The 23849-nt window shown below is 48.0% G+C and overlaps 1 protein-coding gene across 1 annotated transcript; it reads left to right on the top strand.

The window, feature by feature from the left end:
* The first annotated feature begins 2309 nt into the window (after positions 1–2309).
* On the top strand, positions 2310–23670 carry LOC144734111 (SH3 domain-binding glutamic acid-rich-like protein 3). Its single transcript, XM_078616173.1, has 3 exons — positions 2310–2479; positions 20602–20769; positions 22926–23670. Exons 1-3 carry the CDS (start codon positions 2435–2437, stop codon positions 22989–22991), a joined length of 279 nt encoding a protein of 92 aa, XP_078472299.1. The 5' UTR covers positions 2310–2434; the 3' UTR covers positions 22992–23670.
* Positions 23671–23849: the final 179 nt, after the last annotated feature.

Consider the following 23849-nt stretch of genomic DNA (forward strand, 5'->3'; position numbering starts at 1 on the left):
CCTTCCTGGACATCTGTGGGGGGGGGGGGGGGGGGGAAGAGCTTCATAGCTCATCGGATTCCTCCAGTATGAATAAATATCGATTTAAAGCTTTCGTAACTGCAGGGATTCATCTTCTTGGTTCTTTCGGTAAAGTCACGTAGAAGGGAAATAATAAAATAATACATATAAAACATAATAAAATAATTCTCACGACGTTTCGGCCACAACGCAAGCAGCCGTCCTCAGGTGAAGAATGAAACACCACCAAGCTTGGAGCGTATATTTAAGCTGGGTTGGAGGGAGAAGAAGAGCGCCTTGACAAAATAATTTGCATATCAAGAGGAATTTAACATATTTATGGTAAATGAGTAGGAGGTGGGCGGGGGGTTTAAAAGTCATATTATGCCCGTGCATTATGCAGGATTAGCAGCATCAAAGGGAGGGGATGGGGGTAGCAATAGCAAAGGAAAGGAATGTTAATAGTATGTATGCATTAATAGTATGTATATATAAATAAATATTTAGATTTTGTCGCATGGCTCCACGAAGCGTGCGGAGGGAGTGTAACCACAACGCTTGTGCCATCCACCAACCCTCGTGTCGTCCACAGCGCAGGATCACATTCCACGTGCACAGGTCACCACCAAGCGACTACTGGATTGTTGTGCATACGTTGCGAGAACATTTACAGCCCTTTTCAAGTTCAAATTTCAAGTTCATTTTTTAGGTGTAGCCCTGTGAGCCATTCGGCTCTTGAATCGGGTGCAACCGCAACAAACAAAAAAACTAAAACATGGACAAGAAAACATCTTTAAGTGAATATGTGACTAAGTGCAAACAGAAAATCCAAGAAAAGACGGCAAAATATTGCAGAAAAAAACACCGCACACCAACGCTGTGTGCAAAAATCCCAGTGGGATGCAAGTCAAAAGCCACTCCACCACAGCAGGAGCATCAACCGTAAATCCACTGCTGGATGATGACCGACTTGCTACTCCGCCCGGGTCGTGGGCGTTAATCGTCCATTCTTTCGCCACGCTGGTTCAGAGCGTGTTGGTGAAGACGGGAAGCATAGGAGTATAGGGGCCGTCCATAAATGACGTCACGCGATTTTTGACGATTTTTTACCCCCCCCCCCTCGTCAATAGGGCGTCACAAAATGTCAGACCCCTCCTCAAATATGACGTCACAAAGCTCTGCCCCCCCCCCCCCCAAAATAAAACATGCTTCAAATCGCTTTAAACTATTGTCATTGTAGTGCGTATTTAATGTGGCTCTGCACTCTGATGTTGCAGGAGAAACATTTATTAAAAAGTATATTTAATTAAGTAAAACGTGTTGTCTATATTTATTTAAAGTTGCGCATTGTGATGTGACGTCACATTTCTCACCCCCCCCCCCTCGTCACACATCGTCACAAATGTCTGACCTCCCCCCCCCTAGGTGCGTGACGTCATTTATGGACGGCCCCTAATGCGTGCGTGCGATGGGGATGAGTTTGTGCACGCCTCTCCAGCTGCCCACAAACGTAACCCTGCTGCAGCCTATAACACCTGTTATGGGGCCGTCCATAAATGACGTCACGCACCTGGTGGGGGGGGGGGGGTCAGACAAGGAAGAGCGTTCCAGACGGACGCACGCTCGGCGCTGTCGACGAATGCGTGGAGTTTATTGTTAAGTGTGCTTGTGCACCACTGCGACGTAGCAATAACCGTATAACCAACGAGAAAAATATATAATACAGTAATTATAAAACGCTGCCTCAAAACTGACGCGTATCGTAGTTTCCCCACGTCATTTAATTCAAGTGCCGGCAGTGTCGATTTACCGCGGTCCCTAAGCCCACCCCGCCCTTTTTCGCCCCACCCCTCTGACCTCGCCCATTCATTGGAAGGTGGGGTGGTTGGTGAGGGAGGGAGGGGGTTGGTGCGGGGGGTTGGTGCGGGTTGGGGGGGTGATGTGCGGGAGGGGGATGCGGGTGGGGGGGAGGGGGAGGTTGGTGCGGGGGGGTTGGTGCGGGGGGGTTGGTGTGGGAGGGGGTTGGTGCGAAGGGGGGGGGGGTTGATGCGGGGGGAGGGGTTGGTGCGGGGGGGGGGTTGGTGCGGGGAGGGGTTGGTGCGGGGGGGGGTTGGTGCGGGGGGGGGTTGGTGCGGGGGGGGTTTGGTGAGGGGGGGGGTTGGTGCGGGGGGAGGGGTTGGTGCGGGGGGAGGGGTTGGTGCGGGGGGGGGGTTTGGTGCGGGTGGGGGTTTGGTGCGGGGGGGGGGTTCGGTGCGGGGGGGGGCGAGGTGGGTGGGGGTGGTGCGGGGTGCGTTGGTGTGTGGGTGCGGGGGGTCCGCGTCAAACTGCAGCTTGACTGCCGAGGAGTGAGAGAGAGGGAGAGACACGAGAGAGAGAGAGATCTCGCCACTTGTGTCGAGACCTCGTCTCCGCCCAGTCTTCCCCCGGGGTCGCCATGGTGGTGAAGATCTACTACACCAGCGTGGCGGGCTCCCGGCAGGTTAGCACGAGGGTTGGGGACGATGTTGGTGAGCATGGCTGCAGTGGGGGATGGGGGGGGTACGCGTTGCTTGCTACAGGTGAGTGAAGTTAGCATGGGTACAGGTGACTGATGTTAGTGTGCATGGGTGCAGAGACTTGTATAAGCATCACGACGTTTGTGCTGTGGGTGGTGGACGATTGCACCCAGCTTCACGTGAGAGGCGTTAGTAAGGACATCCACGTGGGGAGATAAGTAAGAGTGCACCTCCGATCAGAGACATTGGTAAGCCCGGCTACAGGTGGGAGGTTGACACACGTGTTGTTTGCGACGCGTGTTTTTGTAAGCCATACGTGGAGATGGAGGGTTGGTTATTGGTAGGAATGATAGTAACTAAGACATTCCATTTGAGAAGCAATTCTACCTCTTAGAAGGCGTCGCGGTGGTGAGATGTTAACTACCTCGCCTGGTCTACAGGAGGTCGTGTGTTCGATCCCTACCCTGACGATGCCTGCTGTATATATGGCGTTTGCGTGTCTCTCTCATCATCATCATGGTGGCTATGAGATGTTAACTACCTCGCCTGGTATACAGGAGGTCGTGGGTTCGATCCCTACCCTGACGATGCCTGCTGCTGTTTATTTGGAGTTTGCGTGTCTCCCTCTCCCTCATTATCACGGTGGCTATGAGATGTTAACTACCTCTATTGGTCTACAGGAGGTCGTGGGTTCGATCCCTACCCTGACGATGCCTGCTGTATATATGGCGTTTGCGTGTCTCTCTCATCATCATCATGGTGGCTATGAGATGTTAACTACCTCGCCTGGTATACAGGAGGTCGTGGGTTCGATCCCTACCCTGACGATGCCTGCTGCTGTTTATTTGGAGTTTGCGTGTCTCCCTCTCCCTCATTATCACGGTGGCTATGAGATGTTAACTACCTCTATTGGTCTACAGGAGGTCGTGGGTTCGATCCCTACCCTGACGATGCCTGCTGTATATATGGCGTTTGCGTGTCTCTCTCATCATCATCATGGTGGCTATGAGATGTTAACTACCTCGCCTGGTATACAGGAGGTCGTGGGTTCGATCCCTACCCTGACGATGCCTGCTGCTGTTTATTTGGAGTTTGCGTGTCTCCCTCTCCCTCATTATCACGGTGGCTATGAGATGTTAACTACCTCTATTGGTCTACAGGAGGTCGTGGGTTCGATCCCTACCCTGACGATGCCTGCTGCTGTATATTTTGGAGTTTGCGTGTCGCTCTCTTTCTGTTCGTGGTCGCGTGGATTTTTCTCCACGTTTAGTATCAACATCACGTGTTTTGGAGTATTTGCCTGCTATAACTGACCTGTGTGACCAGATCGCTTGGGAAAAAAATAGTTATATATAACTTAGTGGGGCCGTACCTGGTTAAATTAAACAAATACTGTAGTTTTAAGATATTGGAATCGGTGCAAGTTTGGTAAACTCGCAAAAAGCAACGCTATTTTATACCTACGTGACTTTACCGAAAGAACCAGAGTATGGATCCCTGCAGTCACGAAAACTTCAAATCTAGATTATTAACGCGATTACAGTTCAACTTACAGGCACTTTTCAAAGTGCCGTGGCAACTCTGCCGTGTCTAGAATCCACCGCAGATTTTTCAGGGTTAGGCCCACGCAATTATCTAGCCAAAATTCCTCTCCACTTTCGATCCACCCACCACCACCACCAACCCCCACCAATCCCCACCACCACCACTACCACCACCATCACCCACACCACCACCATCACCCACCCCACACCACCACCACCCACCCCACACCACCACCCCACACCACCACCACCACCCACCCCACACCACCACCAACCCCCACCACCACTCATAGCCAAACAATTTAAAGGCGCGTGTGTGTGTGTCCGCACGCGCGGTTTAACACCGGGGAGCGGTGGTGCAGCGGTCAGCGCCACGCTGCGCAACGAACCCGGTGAAGCCGAGTTCGACTCCCGCTCACGGCCCCAACACCGGTGACGATTAAACTGAACCGGTCCCGGGCCTCCCCTAGGTCGGCTCAGCCTCAAATGCGCACCCGGTGCGGTGTGTAAACGTTGCCACTCGGGGAGACAAAGGCGGCCGGGCGTGGTGTTGGCCCGCCCCCCTCGTTGTGTCGTGCCGATCTTCAAAGGTGCTCGCTAACAGCACTTGCCCCTACAGTCTGTTAAGGCTACACGGGGGACCTTTGTCTTGTTAACACCACTACGGTTATTTATTGTTTCAGTTCACAAGTTGAAGAAGTATTTCTGGTATAGATTTACTACATTCTGTTGTGTGCATGAGAATTAAATTTTGTTTGACTTTGCCTGGCGGGTGGCCAGATCATTACCAGGCCTGAACCCATTAAATCGGTTATGAATAATATTGGCTGTGCAGACCTAATACGTGAAATTATCCCGCGTTAAGCTATGCAACTTGGTCGCTTCCGTTCTTAGCAGCACACAACTTTAACTAGAGGAAAAATGCTCTGGTTTATTGCAACTGATTTGGCTGCACCATGCGAAATTAATTCACGCCGATTTTCAGCATGTTGCAAACTACTATTACAACCTTTCGCAAGGAGGTCGTTAACGTTTTTTTGTTGGGAATGTATTGGTCACAATGCCTTCACAATACGCCGATTTAATCGCTCATGTAAACAAGGAAGAACAAATCATCCATAGGCGTGAACTCTTTAAATGTTTTCCCCAATCTGCATTTGCCCTCGATTTTTGTCTGGGCAATAATAGCGATGCGTTCCAAGTCGTATGTCACACGTCATGTTGTAGATGATGACACACAGTACACATGAGAACGTAATCGGCAGGCGAGATTCACCCCATGACATGTGACATAGGAGACGTCACACAACGTAATGACACACACTTGCCCATGCCACCTAAGGTTAATTCTCTTTTAGCAGTGTTTCTTATTAATCCTCAAGTTTTTGACGCAACCGCTTGATCCGTTTTTGGCCAGTTATCACTCACGGCAATTTTTTGCTAAACTTCCATTCATATGGGGCGCTGCAGTGGCGAGATGTTTAGTACATCGCCTGATATACAGGAGGTCGTTGGTTCGATCCCGTTCCTGACGCCTGCTGTATATTTGGAGTGTACGTGTATCTTTCCCCGTTGTCAGGTGCATTTTCTCTGGGTCGTCCGTGTTTTCCCTCCACGGTTAGAAGCATGCGTTTAGAGCAGGGGTGGGGAACGTCCGGCCCGCGGGCCGTATAAGGCCCGCGAAATCATTTGGTGTGGCCCTGCCAAGGCAACCGCAGGCGGGACTCGAAATTCAATAAATCTAGGAGGAAACCTGGAAAAGCAGTTGCGAGTAGCAACATCATCAACACCAGCTAACATCACACGCCTCACCAAAGAGAAGCAGTTCCAGCCATCACATTAGGGGTGAGTTAATTAAATGTTAATTTTTAAGTTGATAATTTTGTATGGCCCGCGAATGATGTTATAAATATCCAAATGGCCCTTGGCAGAACAACGGTTCTGCACCCCTGGTTTAGAGTATTTGTCTGCTGTAAGTTTCCACGTGATAAGCCATTTGATTGGGCTGTCATTTGGGGCCAGATCGCTTCAGAAAAATAGCTGTATAGCTCAGCGGGCCTTACCCGGTAAAATAAAAACAATAGTTTTCGTATGTTGGATCATTTTTTCGGGTGTTATTATGCCCCGCCTCCCCCACTGCGGACAGAGCTAATGAATGCGTTAACGCTTTGGACCTGAATCGGAACGCATTAAAAAGGGCTACGGTTGCACATTGCTGACACCGTTTCAATAAGTCAGGGCCTCGTGTGTCTTTAATGATTAACATCGAAGGTGCTAGAGACTTTTGAGGACTAACCCGCTCTTGCGCTCCAATCTTTCCCACACGGTGCAGCCCAAGGAGAGCCCAGGAAAGGGAAACTACATTGGCAGTGGTGCTTAAGGGCAGTTAACAACAAATCTCGACACATTTGTCAATAACACCGTAGCTTTAAAAAATAAACTAAACATGTTACTTCTTCTTTTTTACCAGGTAAAGCCCACTAAGCTATATAGTTCTTATTCAGAAGAGACATGGCCACAAACGATAGCCCAATGAAGTGGCTTATCGTGTGGAAATGTATAGCAGCCAGATACTCTAAAGGCGTGATGTTGATTATAAATGTGGAGGGGAAAACCGAAGGACCCGGAGAAAAATCCGCGCAACCACGGAGAGAGACACGCAAACTCCAAATATACAGGTGTCAGGGTCGGGATCGAACCCACGACTTCCTGTATACCAAGCGAGGTTGTTAACATCTCGCCACTTGCAGCGAGATATTTATTTATTGTAACTATTTAGATGAGGAAACCTAAGGAATCTAGATATGGAGTAGCACCTGCTTAATGTGTGATTTTAAATCAAAATATTCAATATTCTACAGGGCGGTCCAGATGTCTTGCGACCCCGATTACATTTTCTAAAACTTAATATATATTTTTAAAGTAAGGTTTATTTAAAACATACATTAATATGTAAAGGTCAATTTAATTGGGAGTCATCAAGACATCTGAACCACCCTTCAGAGGAAACCAAAAGCATTTAGAGAACAAACAAAACATATAAGCGATACGCACGTGAAAATAAGTTCGTCTTAATTCTTGACTTGAACGAGGGCAGACTTGAGGCATGTTAGAGAAATATAAATATGGTGGAAGTAAGAAAATATCGATAAAGTGAGGTGAATGCAACACGCTATATACATGTTATAAATTAGGACTCATCCAAGTTTTCTTTATTGAACATCTCGCCTTGCCTTGGCAAGCGTTGAAACATTCAGCCAGGTTGGAACATGACTTCACAGTGCCATGGCGACCACGTGACCCAGCAGAATGGGAGCACTGTCGCATGAGCAGCAACAAATGGTATCATTTTTAATAAATTCGTATGTTGCATAGCCACATCCTGTTTTGTAACGACAGTAAAGTATTGGGGAGATGGGCCATTGGCCAAAACGTCGCATTTTATGGTATTTTTAGGGTCACAGTGTTATTGTTGAATGTGTTGACTTGATTTTAAGGATTATTTGTGCTTGTTCATCGCTACCAATGCATCAGCAGTATCACCGAATAGTTTGTTTCATCATCAACATTGTTTTAGTAACAACACTGCAGGCAAATGTCACCTTGGTTTAACGCGCACTATTAAGATAAGAGGATGGAGGTTTTTGTAAGCCTGCTAATAAAGGCAGTGAGTGCCCACTCGGGTGCTGGTTGCACGAGAGGTGAGTGGTGGTGAAAAACTATAAAACTAAACGTTTATTTATTTTTATAGGTAACGACCACTAAGGTATATAGCTCTTTTTTCAGAAGCGACCTGGCCATAAATAATAGCCCAACGAAGTGGCTTATCATGTGGAAATATATAGCAGCCAAATACTGAAAACGCACGTTTCTAAATTTGGAGGGGAAAACTGGAGGACCCGCAAAAAAAATCTACGTGACCATGGGGGGAGAGAGACACGCAAACTCCAAATATACAGCGAGCATCGTCAGGGTCTGGCTCAAACCCACGATCTCTTGTATACCAGGCAAGGTAGTTAACATCTCAGCACCGAGGCACCACAAGCTCAAATTTGGTCCATGTTAGAGCTTGGTGAAGCTCTAACCTGGTGCAGTTGACATAGGCAATCGAAGCGAGCTCACTGGAGATGACCTTTTGGCCTGGCTCCAGGCGAGACGAAGTAATCACAGCCGGTGCAGGTGAGAGGTGTGACAACACGCGACTGAGAAGCACGTGCTCACGGGAAACTGAGCACCGCGATGGTAAGAAGAAACGCGATCACTACCCCTCGGGTCTCGCTGTTGAATGGCTCGGCAGGGACATTGAGTTGACGCACGCTACCGTGTGACGCGATGGAATAACGGACGTTATCAACGATAGCTGGGACGAAGAGTCGACAAATTGACTCAGGTTTGTAATCGACTACTTCTCTTGCGGTCGGTTACACAGGCCCCTTCAATTAAAGCGTCACCCAGAGAATCCTGCATCCCGAAGGCTGGAAACCCTTTATGGGCCGTGCCTGACGTGACGAGGACGACGATGCTGTTGACTTTATCAAGGCCCGTCCATCACTTCCAATCCGGTGGCACATGTGGCAACAGAGGAAATACGTTTTTCTGTTACTGTTTTTCCACGTTATCAGATTCGTCGAATTAATGGAATCAATAATCAGTGCGATATAATACTTAATTAGTTGGATAGCCTCACTCAACCATGGCTGATTTCTATCGCCACTGAGAAATTGTGAGACTGGTGGTGGGATTGTGCTGGGATTGTGCTGGGTGTCAAGGGTAGATCGATTGCAGAGGCCGTGAGATTTTACGTGTAAAAAATTTGAAAGGCTACTAAATAATGTTTTTTTCCCAACGAAGCCAAACTTTTACTTGGTTTGTAAAGCAAACCAGAAATAATTTTTCGCAGTGCAGTGAGAGACTGGACAGGTGAGAGCCTGGACAGGATAAATCCTGGACATGTGAAGGCTTGGCCAGGTGATGGCCTGAACGGGTGAGGACCTGGACGGGTGAGGGCCTGAACGGGTGAGGACCTGAACGGGTGAGGCCTGCATAAGTGAGAACTTTGAGCTGCTGCTTGAAGGTAGATAATGGTGCTTTAACGGGACTTGCATGCTGCGAATGTGCAGCATTGGGAGAGAGTTTCAGACAGCTGCCGCTGCAGCTACGGTGACACCGCTCAGCCGCGCACGGTCCCGCTTCTGGGTACGATGAGCGAATTATCGGACGTGCCTCCGTAGGACGCGGCGGTTTTGCCGTGGTCATTGGAGTGAGGAGGGTGGAGGTGTCTGGGGCCCGGGAGACCTTGAAAGAGAGAGAGAGCTCGGTGGCACGACGTAGTGGTTTTGTACCGTGTCCTTGGTTTTATGGTGGAGCGAGTTCCAGCTTTTTCTGCGTAGCCATGGAAGCCATGTGGCCACGCCTGGTGCCCATGCTGTTTTTGCGGCTGCTGTGGTTTTGCGAGGGGTGCGTGGTTTCTTTTTTTTTTGCAATGTCCACAGAACGCGAACACGTGTATTGTTGCCGAGATGGGCCACGTTTTTGCTTGGTATTCATTCCACGGTGCGGTAATTGAGCCACCAAACAAGTCTTCTCATGCACATTTTTGTTGTGTTCACTTTGCAGTGGGGCATTTATTTGGGTGCAAGTGAGCACTTTTTTTTTCTCATTGTGACCCAATGCTTTGGTACCATGGAATTTATATTGACTCGCACCATATAGTATATTATAAATACAAATAACGTAGTTATCACCTGCTATACTTTTTAGTTAATTGAACACAAAATGGTCTTGGTCATCTTTAATACGATAATGATGATCATTCTTTGTTATAGAGACTTGTATGCTTCAGTTGTCTCTAAGCGCAAAATATCTATTTGGTAAACAAATATATCCTCTTAACTTTGTTTTAGCATCTTCATAAAATAACGACAGCTGATGGACACAGGTTTAATGTAAGTCCACACGGAGGGTCGTTGTGATCCCGTCTGTTTATTGGAGTACAACACAGAGCTGTTACGTGACTTTACACACAGTGAACAACTTTTATTGGCATTCCAGTAAATCAGACAAACACCATCATAATCACCACGACTCTCCCACAAAGCGGTCCTCATTTTTAAATACTTTATATTAAGTTCACTTGCTTGCTTGCGTGCTTACGACCGTGCAAATCTTTCTGTCGTTTTTTAACCCACGTCCCGTGACCCAATCGAGCTGACATTTTGCACACAGACTCGTTGTGCGTGACAATTTATTTTCGCGAAAAAAAATTTCCAAAATGTTTCACTTTTTAGGAAAAAAAAAAATTCATATTTAATTTAAAATACCAACGTGATAAAAATGAAACTCTTACTCAAGAAAAACAGAAATGAATAATAAAATAAAACCAATGCCACGTATATAAAGGATTTATAGTGAAAAACTTAGTTTTTACGGGTTAATTTTTTGTCGACTGTGACGGGAGAATGGGCTGAGATGACCTCCAACCAATGTTTGACCTCTAGCCGCCTGGCCGGTTAACATCACTGGCGAGTGATATTTAGATTGATAATTGCTCACCCCTTTCCACAACCCTTACTCACTAGTATAGTAAAGTATGGGGCGCCACGGTGGAGAGATGTTAACTACCTCGCCTGGTATGCAGGAGGTCGTGGTATCGATCCCGACCTTGACGCCTGCTGTATATTTGGAGTTTGCATGTTCTCCCTGTGGTTGCATGGATTTTTATCCGCGTCGTCCAGGTTTTCCCTCCACATGGCTGCTATAAATTTCCACATTATGATAAGCCACTTCGTTGAGCTGTCATTTGTGGCCAGTTCGCTTCTCAAAAAGAGCTACGTAGCTCAGTGGGCCTTACCTGGTAAAATAAAAAATATTTGTAAATAATTGTTTGATGGTAAAACAACTCCCATGAACTAATGGCATGGGGGCGCCCTTATAGTATCATTATTAATGTACGAGGCATTGGCTTATTCAGAGCGGTGGTAGCAACAAACACTTGCCAAGTTGGCGTGATAAACACGTACAACTTGCGCAACATTGTGAGTCCAGCTAAAACCGCTTTTCAACGAAAAAAAATGCAGTGTTCAGACTAGATACCATACATAGGCGACTTGTATGTACGTACGTATGTTGAACTTCTTTTGCACCATACGTAGCCAACCGTGCTAATCTTTGGTGCGGGGCGGGGGTGAATTACAACAAACAAAAAAACAAAAGCAGTTGTAAAGACTTGTAACATTTACAAGCTGGCTAATTACTAAGAACAAATAAATTTTAGGGTTTTACTGCAGCAGTGTTCAGGGTGCGCTGGTGGCTGCACGGATCGATGAGATGATGCTGCAGGTCTGGTCGAGTGAGTTGTGTTCTGGCTTGCAGCAACCATGAACAGCAGCAGCGTGTCTCGACCTGCGGGAGTGAACGTTGAGGTTTCGAGGACAAACACGGGGGAACTGCTGCTGCTGCTGCTCCACCTCCCTCTGTAAAAGAGCTGCTAAAAAAAACATGCGCCTCCTAGCAAACTGCAGCCACCAAAAGGACAGTGTTAGCCCGAGGCATTGCGCTGCCGCCGCTGCTGCTCCTCTGCGCAGCGTCTTTGTGACTGCCGTACTGACCCAGCCATGATGACCCGGCGCACTTCGCAGGTTTAGAAAGAAAACTTTCTGGGCTTGTTAACTTACAACATTTGCAGGCACGCTGTGCGCTGCGAGCAGTCGTTTTTTTTGTTACAAATGCGCATCCCCGCTGAGTGCACCTCCGGCGGTAGAGTGCAGTGACCTTGTCATCGCGCCATGGACGTGAAATGCGTTTCATGTCATGCCTCCGTTCTATTCCTGCGCATCATGGCAGCAATATGTTCACGAGCCGAATGCCATCGGTGTACGTACATGTGTACGTTGAAGTTCTTTCGCACCGTACGTAGCCAACCGTGCTAATCGGAGGTGCGGGGAAGGACCGCAAACTAAACACAAAAATTTGTTGTAATGAAATGAGTTTTCAATCTAGATGATTTAAAAGTGCATAGCTCCAGTGGCTTCCTAATATCGGAAGGAAAAGCGCTCCAGACAGCTGCAAAAGAGCATCTGAAAGTGAGCGACACAGTGACCGTCTTTGTTCGATGGCTAGCCAAAAGCCGCTGCAAGGATGACCGGAGTTTGCGTGAGGATGTCACGACAAGAGACACGGCTTCAGGAGAGCGTTCATGCAGTTTTGCCATTCCTCCTGCATTGAAGACGGCAGTTACCATATTCTCCGAATTGTAAGATGCCCCGGAAAGTAAAACCTCACCCCAAACTTGTGGCCATTGTCAATGAAGTTATGCACATCTAATCACAAACGCACACTCACACCTACTGGATTATCGTACTGTACTGTATTCCTATGCTCCCACATCTATGCAACCTGTCGCCTTCACCATCAGGCACTGACCAGCGTGGTGAAGAATGGTCATCCCACAGCGGATTGACGAAAGGGCTGTGACGTGTCTAGCACACGGTGCATAACACAGACATGTCCATGCAGAACGCGTACAGATGACGACGACGACGTTATCCCTGTCATCATGCCACGCCAATCACAGAGGGTGGTTCCACGGTCTAACAAGCAGGAGCTGCAATTTCCTGAAAGCAGAGGCTACTCCCTCTATGCCCGCACATTTTGGCAACACGTGCTTTGTCAAGTCTGAACGACGAGATGGAAATCAGCCACAACAGAATAATAGCACAGGCCTGAAAACCGTATCGGTGCAGATCGTGTGAAAAGCACTCCTCCGCCTTTGTGCATGACACACAAAACAAAACCCATCGGCGGTTCCTGAAGAACTGCATTGTGGTCTTCTTGTCTTTGGTCACCATCAAAATAAATTTGAGCAACAATGACCGACTGACAGGCAGCAGTGAGACAGATATAAACCGCAGACCGGTTTTCGTTAATATTGGGACTCATCATTGCAGTAGTTGCCAACAGATGGTGAGCAGTCTTTACCTGTGTGGGGCAAACTAAACCCAATAATCAGTCCATTCACTGAGCACAGCCCCAAGGGCCGAAAACGTCTGGGAGCCAGCAACATACGACACGATAATACGTAGCCAACCTTGCGTTGAGCAAGGTTATACGAGCGTGGGAAAGGCGATAATGGTAGGGAATTTAAAAGTGGAGCAGTGTGTGGGAAGTAGCATAAAGAGAGATGTTGTGACCTTGCATATGTGGTGAGTGGGTGGGTGAGTGGGTGAATGGGCGGGTGAGCGATTGCGTTTGTATTGGAGGGCAGAGGAGCGACGCTCACAACAACGAGCAGAGCGCCGGGCGGCTAAAACACAGCAAGTTGGCACAGTAGGGGGCACAGGTCGTGCATCGGCCAGTCATCTCAGTCAACCCATGGCACCTGGGTCTGTCCCGCGACACTTCACGTGGCATTAAAGTGCACATAGCCTGGCACAAGTGCTGTAGTGACGTCACCGCCACTTAATGGCAGTTGTTGTTGTGTTGTATTGACCTGCAGTGTGGTGGTTGAACACAATATGAATGAGACAAAACGGTGGTTCTGTCAGCACCAAGTACTAAACATGGGTAGAGAAGTCAACGAGCAGTGCACGAAAACACTAACCAAGCGATAGAAGAGTGATAAGGATGTGACTAAGCGCCAGTGAGAAAGTTGCCGGAATGAATGAGTAAATGCTGGCTCATCAATCAGCTGCTTAAACAACAAAACAACTTCATCTGACCGCCTACAAAATCCACGATTCCATTATCTTGTGAGTTTTCTGAGGCCGTGCACTCCTTCAATTCCCCGCAGCTTGCTGAATCCATTGTGGGCTTTTTAAAAATCTCCATGAATCTTGCTGTGTAGCCTTTGCCAGGTCTCCACGGGGCCTTGTTCACCACTGCAAGGCATCTGAAGAGCTTTTCTGTGGCTGTTCTGAATTTTTAAGATCACGCTATTAACCTGTATGGCTTTGAAAGGGCTCACCACACACTACTTGCAGGAACTAACACGTTTATATATTCCATCAAGGTCCTTAGGATCTTCTCAAACTTCTCAGCACTCCCAGGTCTACAGGTTGCGCTCTTTTGGTGATCGGGCTTTTGTGTGTGTGGCACCCAAACTATGGAATGCCTCGCCACTTGAAATCAGGGCAATCGGAGTCGGTAGATAGATTTAAGTCTGCTTTGAAAACCCATCTCTTTAAAGTGGCCTTCCCTCTTTAGTTTGGTCGGTTGTCCTGGTTCTGTTTTTGTTTCCTGATTTTCATGCATTGTGCATTGGGATCCTAGGATGGAAAGCGCATTATACATTTTAATTATTATTGTTACAGGCACTCCTTCGCACTAGAGCTACAACTACCAGACTCTTGAAATGATTCATTTATTCATTATTGCATCTATGAATCTAATTCAAAATAAACATGCAATTTACATACCATTTGCACACACAACTAGGAGACGCTTGGACCCAAGGTCACAGTTTTCAGGGTTGACCACGTCATCATCAGACGTGGGATGGAAGCGTATTTTGCACGCTCGTTGTTGCCTTGAGCATTGAGCGTAGCTGAATGAAGAGTAACGCACCCATGTTGTGACACGATGTGCACTCTGCTGTTGTGCTCGCCTTCCGGCTCGAAGTGGAACGATTTTTCACCCTGGCAATTTTGACGAATTGTCACGATTTAGATTACAAAAATGTATTCCTCAATCTATTTTTTTTACTAAGACTCGTAGATTACTTGTGGCTCTGCAATGGAAAATTCTAGCTGTCATTTTCATACTCTTTTCATAATGTGGGAGCATGAAGAATAATCAGTTGTTTTACATAATAATATGCCAAGAATATACATATTGTGAAGGTTTTCATTCTCTATGATTTAAATAATATTCTGGCAAAATAAGTGCATTATTAGAAGCACGAAGTACAAAAGTTAGAGCAATTTAAAACTAACATCTCACTCTGCATTAATTACTCCCACCTTGTTGGTATCGCTATCTCTTATGTCTTCTGAACTTCCGTTTGAATAATGCATTGCCTGCCACATAGAACATCCCTTTTAGCCAGTTACCCAGCTAGTTTAATTAGCAACAGCAGACAGCAGCCACTGACAACAGAGTTCCTGTTGGGGTTTGACAGGAGCCCAGCCAAGATACTCGAGGCATAGATATTTTTTTCATATTACTGTAGTATGATTGCGGTGAATAGTAGCACGGCTAGTGCCTGCGGGGTGTGGTTACACGGTTCAAAACATGGATTCTTGGATATGTGCATGCATGTATATATAGTCAGCTTAGAGAAGTGAACTTCATTAATAATTCATGATGTAAAATTGTTTGTACTGAACTGGGAACGACATTTAGCTGCTTTTTGTGTTTAGTTTGTTGTCCTTCCGCCCCCCCCCCCCCGCACGTACGGTGCGCGGAAGAAGTTCAGCATGCGCACGTAACTCCCGCTTTGTCGTTTCTATTCGTCGCTCGTGTGATATTTCACATTTATGTCTCGGGGGGGAAATTTGTAAGAATGTTGACGATCGGTCACGGATGCGCAGGCTTCCTCACGAACCCAACAGAAGAGCAGTGCAATCCTGGGGGTGGAGTGGCCCCGCAGAGGGTTCACGCTGCGCACGACGAGTCGGGTCCGCCCCCTACGGCTCGCATCAGCGGCGAGTAATATCTCATCCAGTTCCGTGCCACCGCCTCCATCCCCGCCACCACCACCATCATCATTTCACCTGCCTGTTCAGGAAGCTAAATGGCAGTGTCGAGGTCTGCTCGCCATGTATGTATGTACTCTTAGTTTTTTCGGTAAAGTCACGTAGGTAAAAAAATGAAATTAAAATTAATAAAAATAAAATAATAAAAATCACGACGTTTCGGAGGCAACACAAGTCTCCGTCATGAGGTGGTGATTTTTATTATTTTATTTTTTATTAATTTTAATTTCATTTTTTTTACCTACGTGACTTTACCGAAAAAACTAAGAGTATGAATCCTTGCAGTCACGAAAGCTTCAAATCTAGAATGTATGTATGTGTGTACGTTGAACTTCTTTCGCACCGTACCTAGCCAACCATGCCATGACGAGAGGGCTTCGGGAGAGAGTTCTTGTAATACTTTCAGTAAAGTCACGTAGGTATAAAATAAAACAAATCACGACGTTTCGGGCGCAGCACAAGCGTCCGTCATCAGGTGGGAAAGCTTGTGTTGCGCCCGAGACGTCGTGATTCATTTTATTTTCTACCTACGTGACTTTACCGAAAGAAGCAGAGAGTATGGATTCCTGCAGTCACGAAAACTTCAAATCAAGTTCTTGTAATGTTGCTTTCCCTCCGTCGAAGGAGCGCGCAGACTACGGTGATTTACTTCACGGTTCATAGTTTGGGTCGTTCCTGCACATTTCTTAAGCTGGGTGATGCGTGAGTTGGTGTTTTCACAGGTCCGTTTCATGCGGGCCCTGAAGGTCAGGCTTGTGTATTTGGGAGTGGGCTCACAAAGAAGGACACATCGAGAGTGGCATCTGTTGCACGATTATTAAGGTGGAAAGTGCTCGCGGTGGTTTTTGAGGGATTTGGTCAGAGTCTCCAGCAAGATAAATACGCCTCCAATAAAGTTAGATCAGCTGTTAAGAGTATTGGCATTGTCCTCGAGGTGAGTGCCCTGTGCGGCCAGGGCTACGTCGCCCGCATATGCGAACCTGCGAGGTGATGTACATGGCAGGTCACGCACGCGTGCGTATGTTAAACAGTGGCGGCGTTAGTAGGGAGCCTTGAGGGAGGCCATCGTTCATCAATTCTCTTGCAGCTGCGTTCTCCTGCGAGGCGTTCACCGTCAAAGTTACGGTTCCTGCGCATCGCGTCCAATCGGTGAGCAGTAGAACGGCGGCATCATCATCATCAGCAGCATCAGCAGGGGCCATGATGCCACACGGCGTAGTCGTAGGCGGTAGAGAGGTCAATAATTGCCGTGCCGCTTTTCACCTGTCGGCGCTGGAGCCGGCTTCTTACGCAGGTTTTGAAGGCACCGACCGCTTTTTCCGCAGCAGCAGCAGCTATGGCCGGTTCGACATCCAGCTTCTTCAGGGGGTAGTTGGTGATGGATATAATGGGGGGGGGAAAGTCTGGCAAGCGAGTAACCTGCATTGACCAGCGTGATGGAGTATGAACACACAACCAGCAGGCGTGGTGAGGCCTTCTTAGAGCAGTGCTTTGGCTTGGGGTTCGAAATTAGTTATTGTTATTTGATTATTTGAGGTGTGTGGGCTGTGGTTTTAAGATTTGGCTACGTGCTATCAGCGAACATGTTGACAGGTTGATCTTATCAGGTCATGTGTTTGCACGAGTCCTTTGTGGCCAAAGGCTCACAGAGTCGATACTGGTATTTGTTTCTGCATTCTTTGAAGATTACAGATGACAACCTGTCGACACACGCGTGGCTGCAACGGCATGTAACCATAGCACTGCAGTACAGTGCTTTCTGTCGTCAAGAAAACTCAAGGGTGGCACAGTCGGGTTTTCTACAATCGGGTTTAATTGTCTTTTTATATTAAACCCGATCATCTGAGATTGGGAGAAATCCGGTTTAATTGGTTCCAATTGCAGAACCGCACTTCGCCAACTTCTCAACGATGGGCTTCATCCATTCCAAGCGAAGGAACTCACTGGCGCCCACGATTGTGGAAAAGCTCGTGTTCATCAACACCAACCTGCCCGCCGCATTCTACGACTACCCCGTGCCCGACGGCCGCCCCGAGTACGATAGCAGCACCGACGAGGAAGCAGCCTAAGCCTATCAGTTTCATATTCATTAAACCAGGTTTTAATTCCCCGAAATCGGGTTTAATTGTATTAAAGAAAAAACCCGATGCCGGCCGCTGGAAAAATCGGGTTTTTTCCACCCATGACAAAACTGAACACATTCGTCAATGACACTGTGACCCTAAAATAAAAAATATATAATTAGCGACGTTTTGGATAATGGCCCTTCTTCATAGCACACAAATGAAGGGGCATTGCCCATAACGTCACCTATTATATGTATGTTTTGTTTTTAGGCAGTGTTATTAACGGACATATGTTGAGTTTTCTTCATGTTTATTGTGCTTGTGCACCACTGCCAATGCAGCAGCAGCATCGCCAAATAACTCGTGGCCAAGAAGACTTGTTAGTTTCAAAGTTTTCACGACGGATCATAGTTCAGGGAAGCGGGAGAGATGCCGGAGTTAAGAGGGTTTATATAAGTCAGAGAGGGGGAGCGTTGCATGTGTGATTGAGACTGAGCAGGGGGGGGAAGTGGGCGGGGCTGTAAGTTTTTTAAAAATATATATTTTTTAAAAATTCACCTACGTAACTTTACCGAAATCATCAAAGAGTATGGATCCTTGCAGTCACAAAAACTTCAAATCTAGAATGAAAAAAATATCATCATCATTATTATTACTGGGGTTTGTGAAGCTAGCATTGCATGCCACTTGGTATTTGGGATCCATTGTTGAGTGATATATTTGTGGTCATTCGTGCACTTATCTCCATGGTAAATATCTTGATTGAATTCACTGTTGGGGAATTTTACTTCCTCCCTAACGCATGAGAATGCTGCAATGGTGTAGTAGCTCACTGGGTATGCAATCCAGAGGTCTGCGGCAGTTGAACCAATGATGCAAATTTCTAAAATCATCCACTGCACCTGTCCACCCAACAGTATAAATTATAAACAACATTAAACTACAGTGTTTTTTTATTTTACCAGGTAAGGCCCACTGAGCTAAATAGCTCTTTTTTTCAGAAGCGACCTGGCCACAAATGATAGCCCAACGAGGTGTAAATGTACAGCAGCCAAATACTCTAATGCACGTTTCTAATTGTGGAGGGAAAAACCGGAGGACCGAGAAAATAAATCCACGCGACCACAGGGAGAACATGCAAACTGCAAATATAACGGCGTGAGGGTCGGGATCGAACCCACGCCCTCCCATATACCAGGCATGGGGTAGTTAACATCTCGCCATCGTGAGGAAAATGGTTGCAGCAGTCGATCGGCACGTCGCGTGTGGTGGGGTAAAGTGTGGGTACTCCTCCCTCTTCCACGCCATCTCGCCCGCATAGCGCAGTAGGCCAAACACCCTCGAGGCTTTCATCTCGTGCAGGCCCTTCTGCCGAGAGTGGCGTGAGCGACATTGCCAAGGCTCTACCTTCACGTGTGGTTGGGATCGATGCTTGACAAAATACCGGTGGCGTTTGTGTGGAAGTAAACCGGCAGAAACCCATGCAGAGCAGGGGGACAACGCACGAACTCCGCGCAGAAAGGCGCCCGAGCCGGGGAATCGAACCCAGGGCGTGTTGCCACTGTGCCACCTCCGATTGGGCAGCAGGCTGAGGCAATCGGCTTGCTACGCTTGGGAACCCAGTTTAGTTTTGGGTGGCTGCAAACCCATGTTTGACTACGAGTGCACGGTTGTAAAGAGATGCTCGTCCTCAGGTATGTGCGCTGGTTTTCACGTCACTCTTTTTAGAAGTCACGGGTGGCCGGTCGTGTTTCCATGAAAACTTGCAGAGCGAGTGCACGAGGGGACCAGACGCGCGCGTGTTTACAGATCTGTCTTTCAGCGCATATCGGTTGGCAAGATCACGTTAAGATGTTGCAATAACTGGTGACAGTTTTGGAGTGGTGGTGCAACGGTTAGTGCACTGTGCCGTGAACTCAACGACCTTCAGGACTTCGATTTCCAACTACGGCTATCATCGGTGGCATCGCACGAGATATCTCCTGGCCACTTCGCCAACTCTACACTGACCAACGTGGTGAAGCACGGTCAAACAACCCCCTCCATCTACCACTGGATTGGGCGCCATGGTAAAATAAAAAATAGTTTAGTTGAGTTTATAGTTTAACTTCGGGTTATAAAATATGAAAGAAAATTGCACGTATGCAATGGTGCACCTCGGCTGCCCACCTGCACGCGGTTAGCGCTGCTGCGCTACGAACACAACGACGCCAGTTCCTCTCCCGCTCACGATCAAAAACAGTGGCGAATATTCGAACCGGTCCTGGGCCTCCCCTAGGTCGACTTGGTCTTAAATGAGTACCTGGTGTGGAGTGTGAATATTGCCACTGGGGAGACAATGGCCGGGCGTGGTGTTGGCCACCCATACCCTCCTGTGCCATGCCGGCCTTCATAGGTGCTACTTGCAAACAGCATTTTCCCCAACAGTCTGTTAAGTCTACACGGGGGACCTTTGTCTTTTTGTCTGTGCGTGTGCCCAGGCATGGTGTGCGTGTGCACAACACGTGGGGAGCGTTAGTGTCGTGTTTAGCGCGTTGCACTACGAACCTGGCTACCTGAGATTGATTCCCACTTATGGCCGACACCAGTGACAATTATCGGAATCAGTCCTGGGCATCGCCTATATTGGTTTGGCCTCAAATGAGTACCTGGTGCGATGTGTAAACATTGCCACTGTAGAGAAAAAGGCGGCTGGGCGTGGTGTTGGCCACCCACCCCCTCGTGTGCCATGCCGGCCTTCATAGGTGCTCGCTAACCCGGGACCACCTTTGTCTTTTTTGCGCGTGCGCCTGTGTCGATCGTCCAGATCAAGTCGAATCAGAGCGATGTGTGGCGCGTGCTGGAGGGGAAAGCCGTGAGGTTCGAGCTGGTGGACATCGCCTCCAACGATGAGCTCCGCCAGAACATGAGGCACCTGAGTGGAAACCCCACAGCCGTGCCGCCACAGATCTTCAACGACAACACCTACTGCGGGGTGAGCCCTCCCTCCGCGTCTCCCCCCCGCCCCCCTCCCGTTCGGATTTTAATCTGTAATAAAACAATAAAACGACGAGCAGACACGTGGCAAACAGAAAACCTGACGCAGGCTGGGAGCAGATTTTAACCCTTTCCCCGTTCCGAGACGTCTGTAAGTTGCAAGGGGTTTGGGTGTTCCTATTCTTAGGTTTTTTCGGTAAAGTCACGTAGGTAAAAAATTTCGTCACAGCACGATAGCTGTATCATACAGCTATCGTGCTGTGACGGTCCCACCAGAAGACGGAAGCTTGTGTTGCCTCCGAAACGTCGTGATTTAAATTTTTTATTTTATTTTTATTTTACTTTTATTCATTTAAATTTTTTACCTACGGGACTTTACCGAAATAACCTAAGAATATGAATCCTTGCAGTCACGAAAGCTTCAAATCTAGAATTTGGGTGTTCCGTTCGCCGGCGAATCTCAAAACGCGCTAGCTGGCTCGGCGTTAATTTCATTTAGAGAGGCGTGTAGCACCGCTATTTATAAAGACGTTACTCACCGCAAAGAACTGTAGCGACACGACCGCGTTCTACGATAGCTGGTGCCAATCTGTGGCACACGCCCTCTTGCACTGCCTTTTGCTTCCGATTTCGTTCCGATTAGGTACACGTACGTCATCGGAACGGAATCGGAAGAAAAACTGATGAAGTACACGTACGTCATGGGGATGGGAAAGAGTTAACAGCATGCAAAGATCCCCCGTGTAGCCTTAACAGACTGTCGGGGCAAGTGCTGTTAGCGAGCACCTATGAAGGCCAGAACGGTACACGAGGGAGTGGGTGGCCAGCACCACGCCCGACCGCCTTTGTCTCCCCAGTGGTGGTGTTTACACACCGCACCAGGTACTCATTTCAGGCTGAGTCGACCTAGGGGAGGCCCAGGACCGGTACAGATAATCGTTACTGGTGTTGGCCGTGAGCGGGAATCGAACCCGGGTCGCCAGGTTCATAGCACAGCGCACTAACTGCTACACTACCGCTCCCCAGCATGCACGCACACACACACAGATGTACAGCTCTCATTTGGCCCCACCCTTACGTTGTGATTCGTTTTCTCGTAATTTACAGATGTGGACTAGTAGTGTCCCCATAGTACACAGCCACAAGTCCTCTTCATAGATTAGGCTGCCACGGAAAGATGGCAACAGCAAACATGGCTGTACTGTACAGATGAGTCCTAATCTGAACGAAACCGGTCCACGGTTGTCTTTGGTTCACCTGTTCTCTCAAATTCTCTGAGTTGGTGGTCCAAATGACAACATTGCCACACATTCAGTCGTTGGGAGAATTTACAGTTCTCACACAGTAGCCGGTGGTGCTGCAGTGTACCGTAGTCCAGCACCGTGAAGGCAAGGGTTGGTGAATCACACACACATATTCGTCAGACTCCCGAAACCGCTACGCGAAAATCAGGTTTGTCTCGACTAAAGCCCACCGTGGAATTTCACGCGCATTTCCTATCTTATCAACGGACACCTTATTGCATCACATTTACAGCCATAACGGTTTGAAGTATTCGTGCCAGGTAAAAACAAAGCAACCTTCACGATGATACTCCTTTCGTATGGCATGTAAGCAACAGTTTGTGTAGATGTCATAGTTTAATGTTTAAGGTCCTTTGACCAATCAAAGGCGGCAGTAGATGTGGTACGGATTATATGGACGATGTCAGAGTTGAATGTTAAGGTCCTTTAACCCCAATCCAAGGCGGCAGTAGATGCTGCATGGATCTCAGAGATGCTGCCAGGGTGTGCATGGATGGCGCGCTCGCCGGTGATGTGTCTGATGGTTTGATCTTTACCACAGTCGCAGATTGGTGAATCTTTGATTTTCCATTTATGGATCAACGTGGTAGTTCACACATCTCCCGTGCTGCGTCCGAGCGCGGCTCAGTGTGGTCCACAGCCGTCGTGAGAGAGAGAGAATCCCGGCACTTTCACGGTCGGGTCCTCAATAATGTACTTGTTTACCACGTTCGTAACCGCCGATTTTACGAATGGTCACCCGCATCTGTGACATGCGTGAAGTGTACTTGGCGTTATCGTGAAGTTGCCCTGTTGCTATCACACCCTTCCGTGAACCCCCCCCCCCCCCCCGTCTCTCTCGACCCTGCAGGACTACGAGCAGTTTGCAGAAGCCGTGGAGCTGGACAGCCTGGAATCTTTCCTGAAGCTCAAATGAAACGTTGCCATTCCACGCGGCGGTCCACGCACACCGCTCCGTGCGCGCCCCCTACCAATCGTTTTTTTCGCTCGCGATAGTCCGCCGCCAGAACGCACTGCTTCTTGTTACGTTCTTATTTGTAACAAGCCGATTCTATGGACACCACTGCACGGTTTGGCAAACTTTCCACGGACCGACTTTCGTCGCCCGAGCGTTTCATGCCCGGGACCCAATTCCCCCCCCCTTGTCCATTCCGCACAAGAGCACGGTCACGCAACGCATTCCTCCGGGCCAGTTCTGTGGACATGCCTTGAATTCTTGCCATTTAGCGTTAGTTGTTTTTCTTGCTGCGCCCTGGCTTGTGGATTAAATGCAATCGTCGTCCCTTTGCTCACCCGCGCTGTCGAACCATCCACACCGAGCTTAAAGCCACGAAAACCACAGTTGCCATAAGGTCACCGCGGGTGCCTGGTGGCACTTCTTCAGCCAATCTGCGAGCGGGATGCCACTTTCCGCGATGAGTGTTTCTGAACGTTTTGCCTCTCCCCCCCCCCCCCCCGTGCCACGAACTTCGTGTTGTCTGGATTTAGCGGGGTTGTGGAAAATAACGGAAAATCAAGACGGGTCTGTTGTGGTTTTTTAAATAAAAAAATCCGTTCAATGAAGAAAGCAATAAATTGTGGCTCTTGAGAAAAAAGTTTTATTTGCGTGCACGTTTCCTATCTGGTTTGATTCAAAACTAATTTCTCGTGGATTTTCTACTTTCGAATTTTTTTTTTACTTCAGCCGTCGCCATTACTATCGCATCACTTCCGGTTTGTTTTGTCCATGCTGCGTTGTCTGTTTACTGCAGTTGCCATGACGGTTGCATAGTCC

The sequence above is a fragment of the Lampetra planeri genome, chromosome 50 (assembly GCF_965212315.1).
Source record: "Lampetra planeri chromosome 50, kcLamPlan1.2.h2, whole genome shotgun sequence".
Classification (NCBI taxonomy): domain Eukaryota; kingdom Metazoa; phylum Chordata; class Hyperoartia; order Petromyzontiformes; family Petromyzontidae; genus Lampetra; species Lampetra planeri.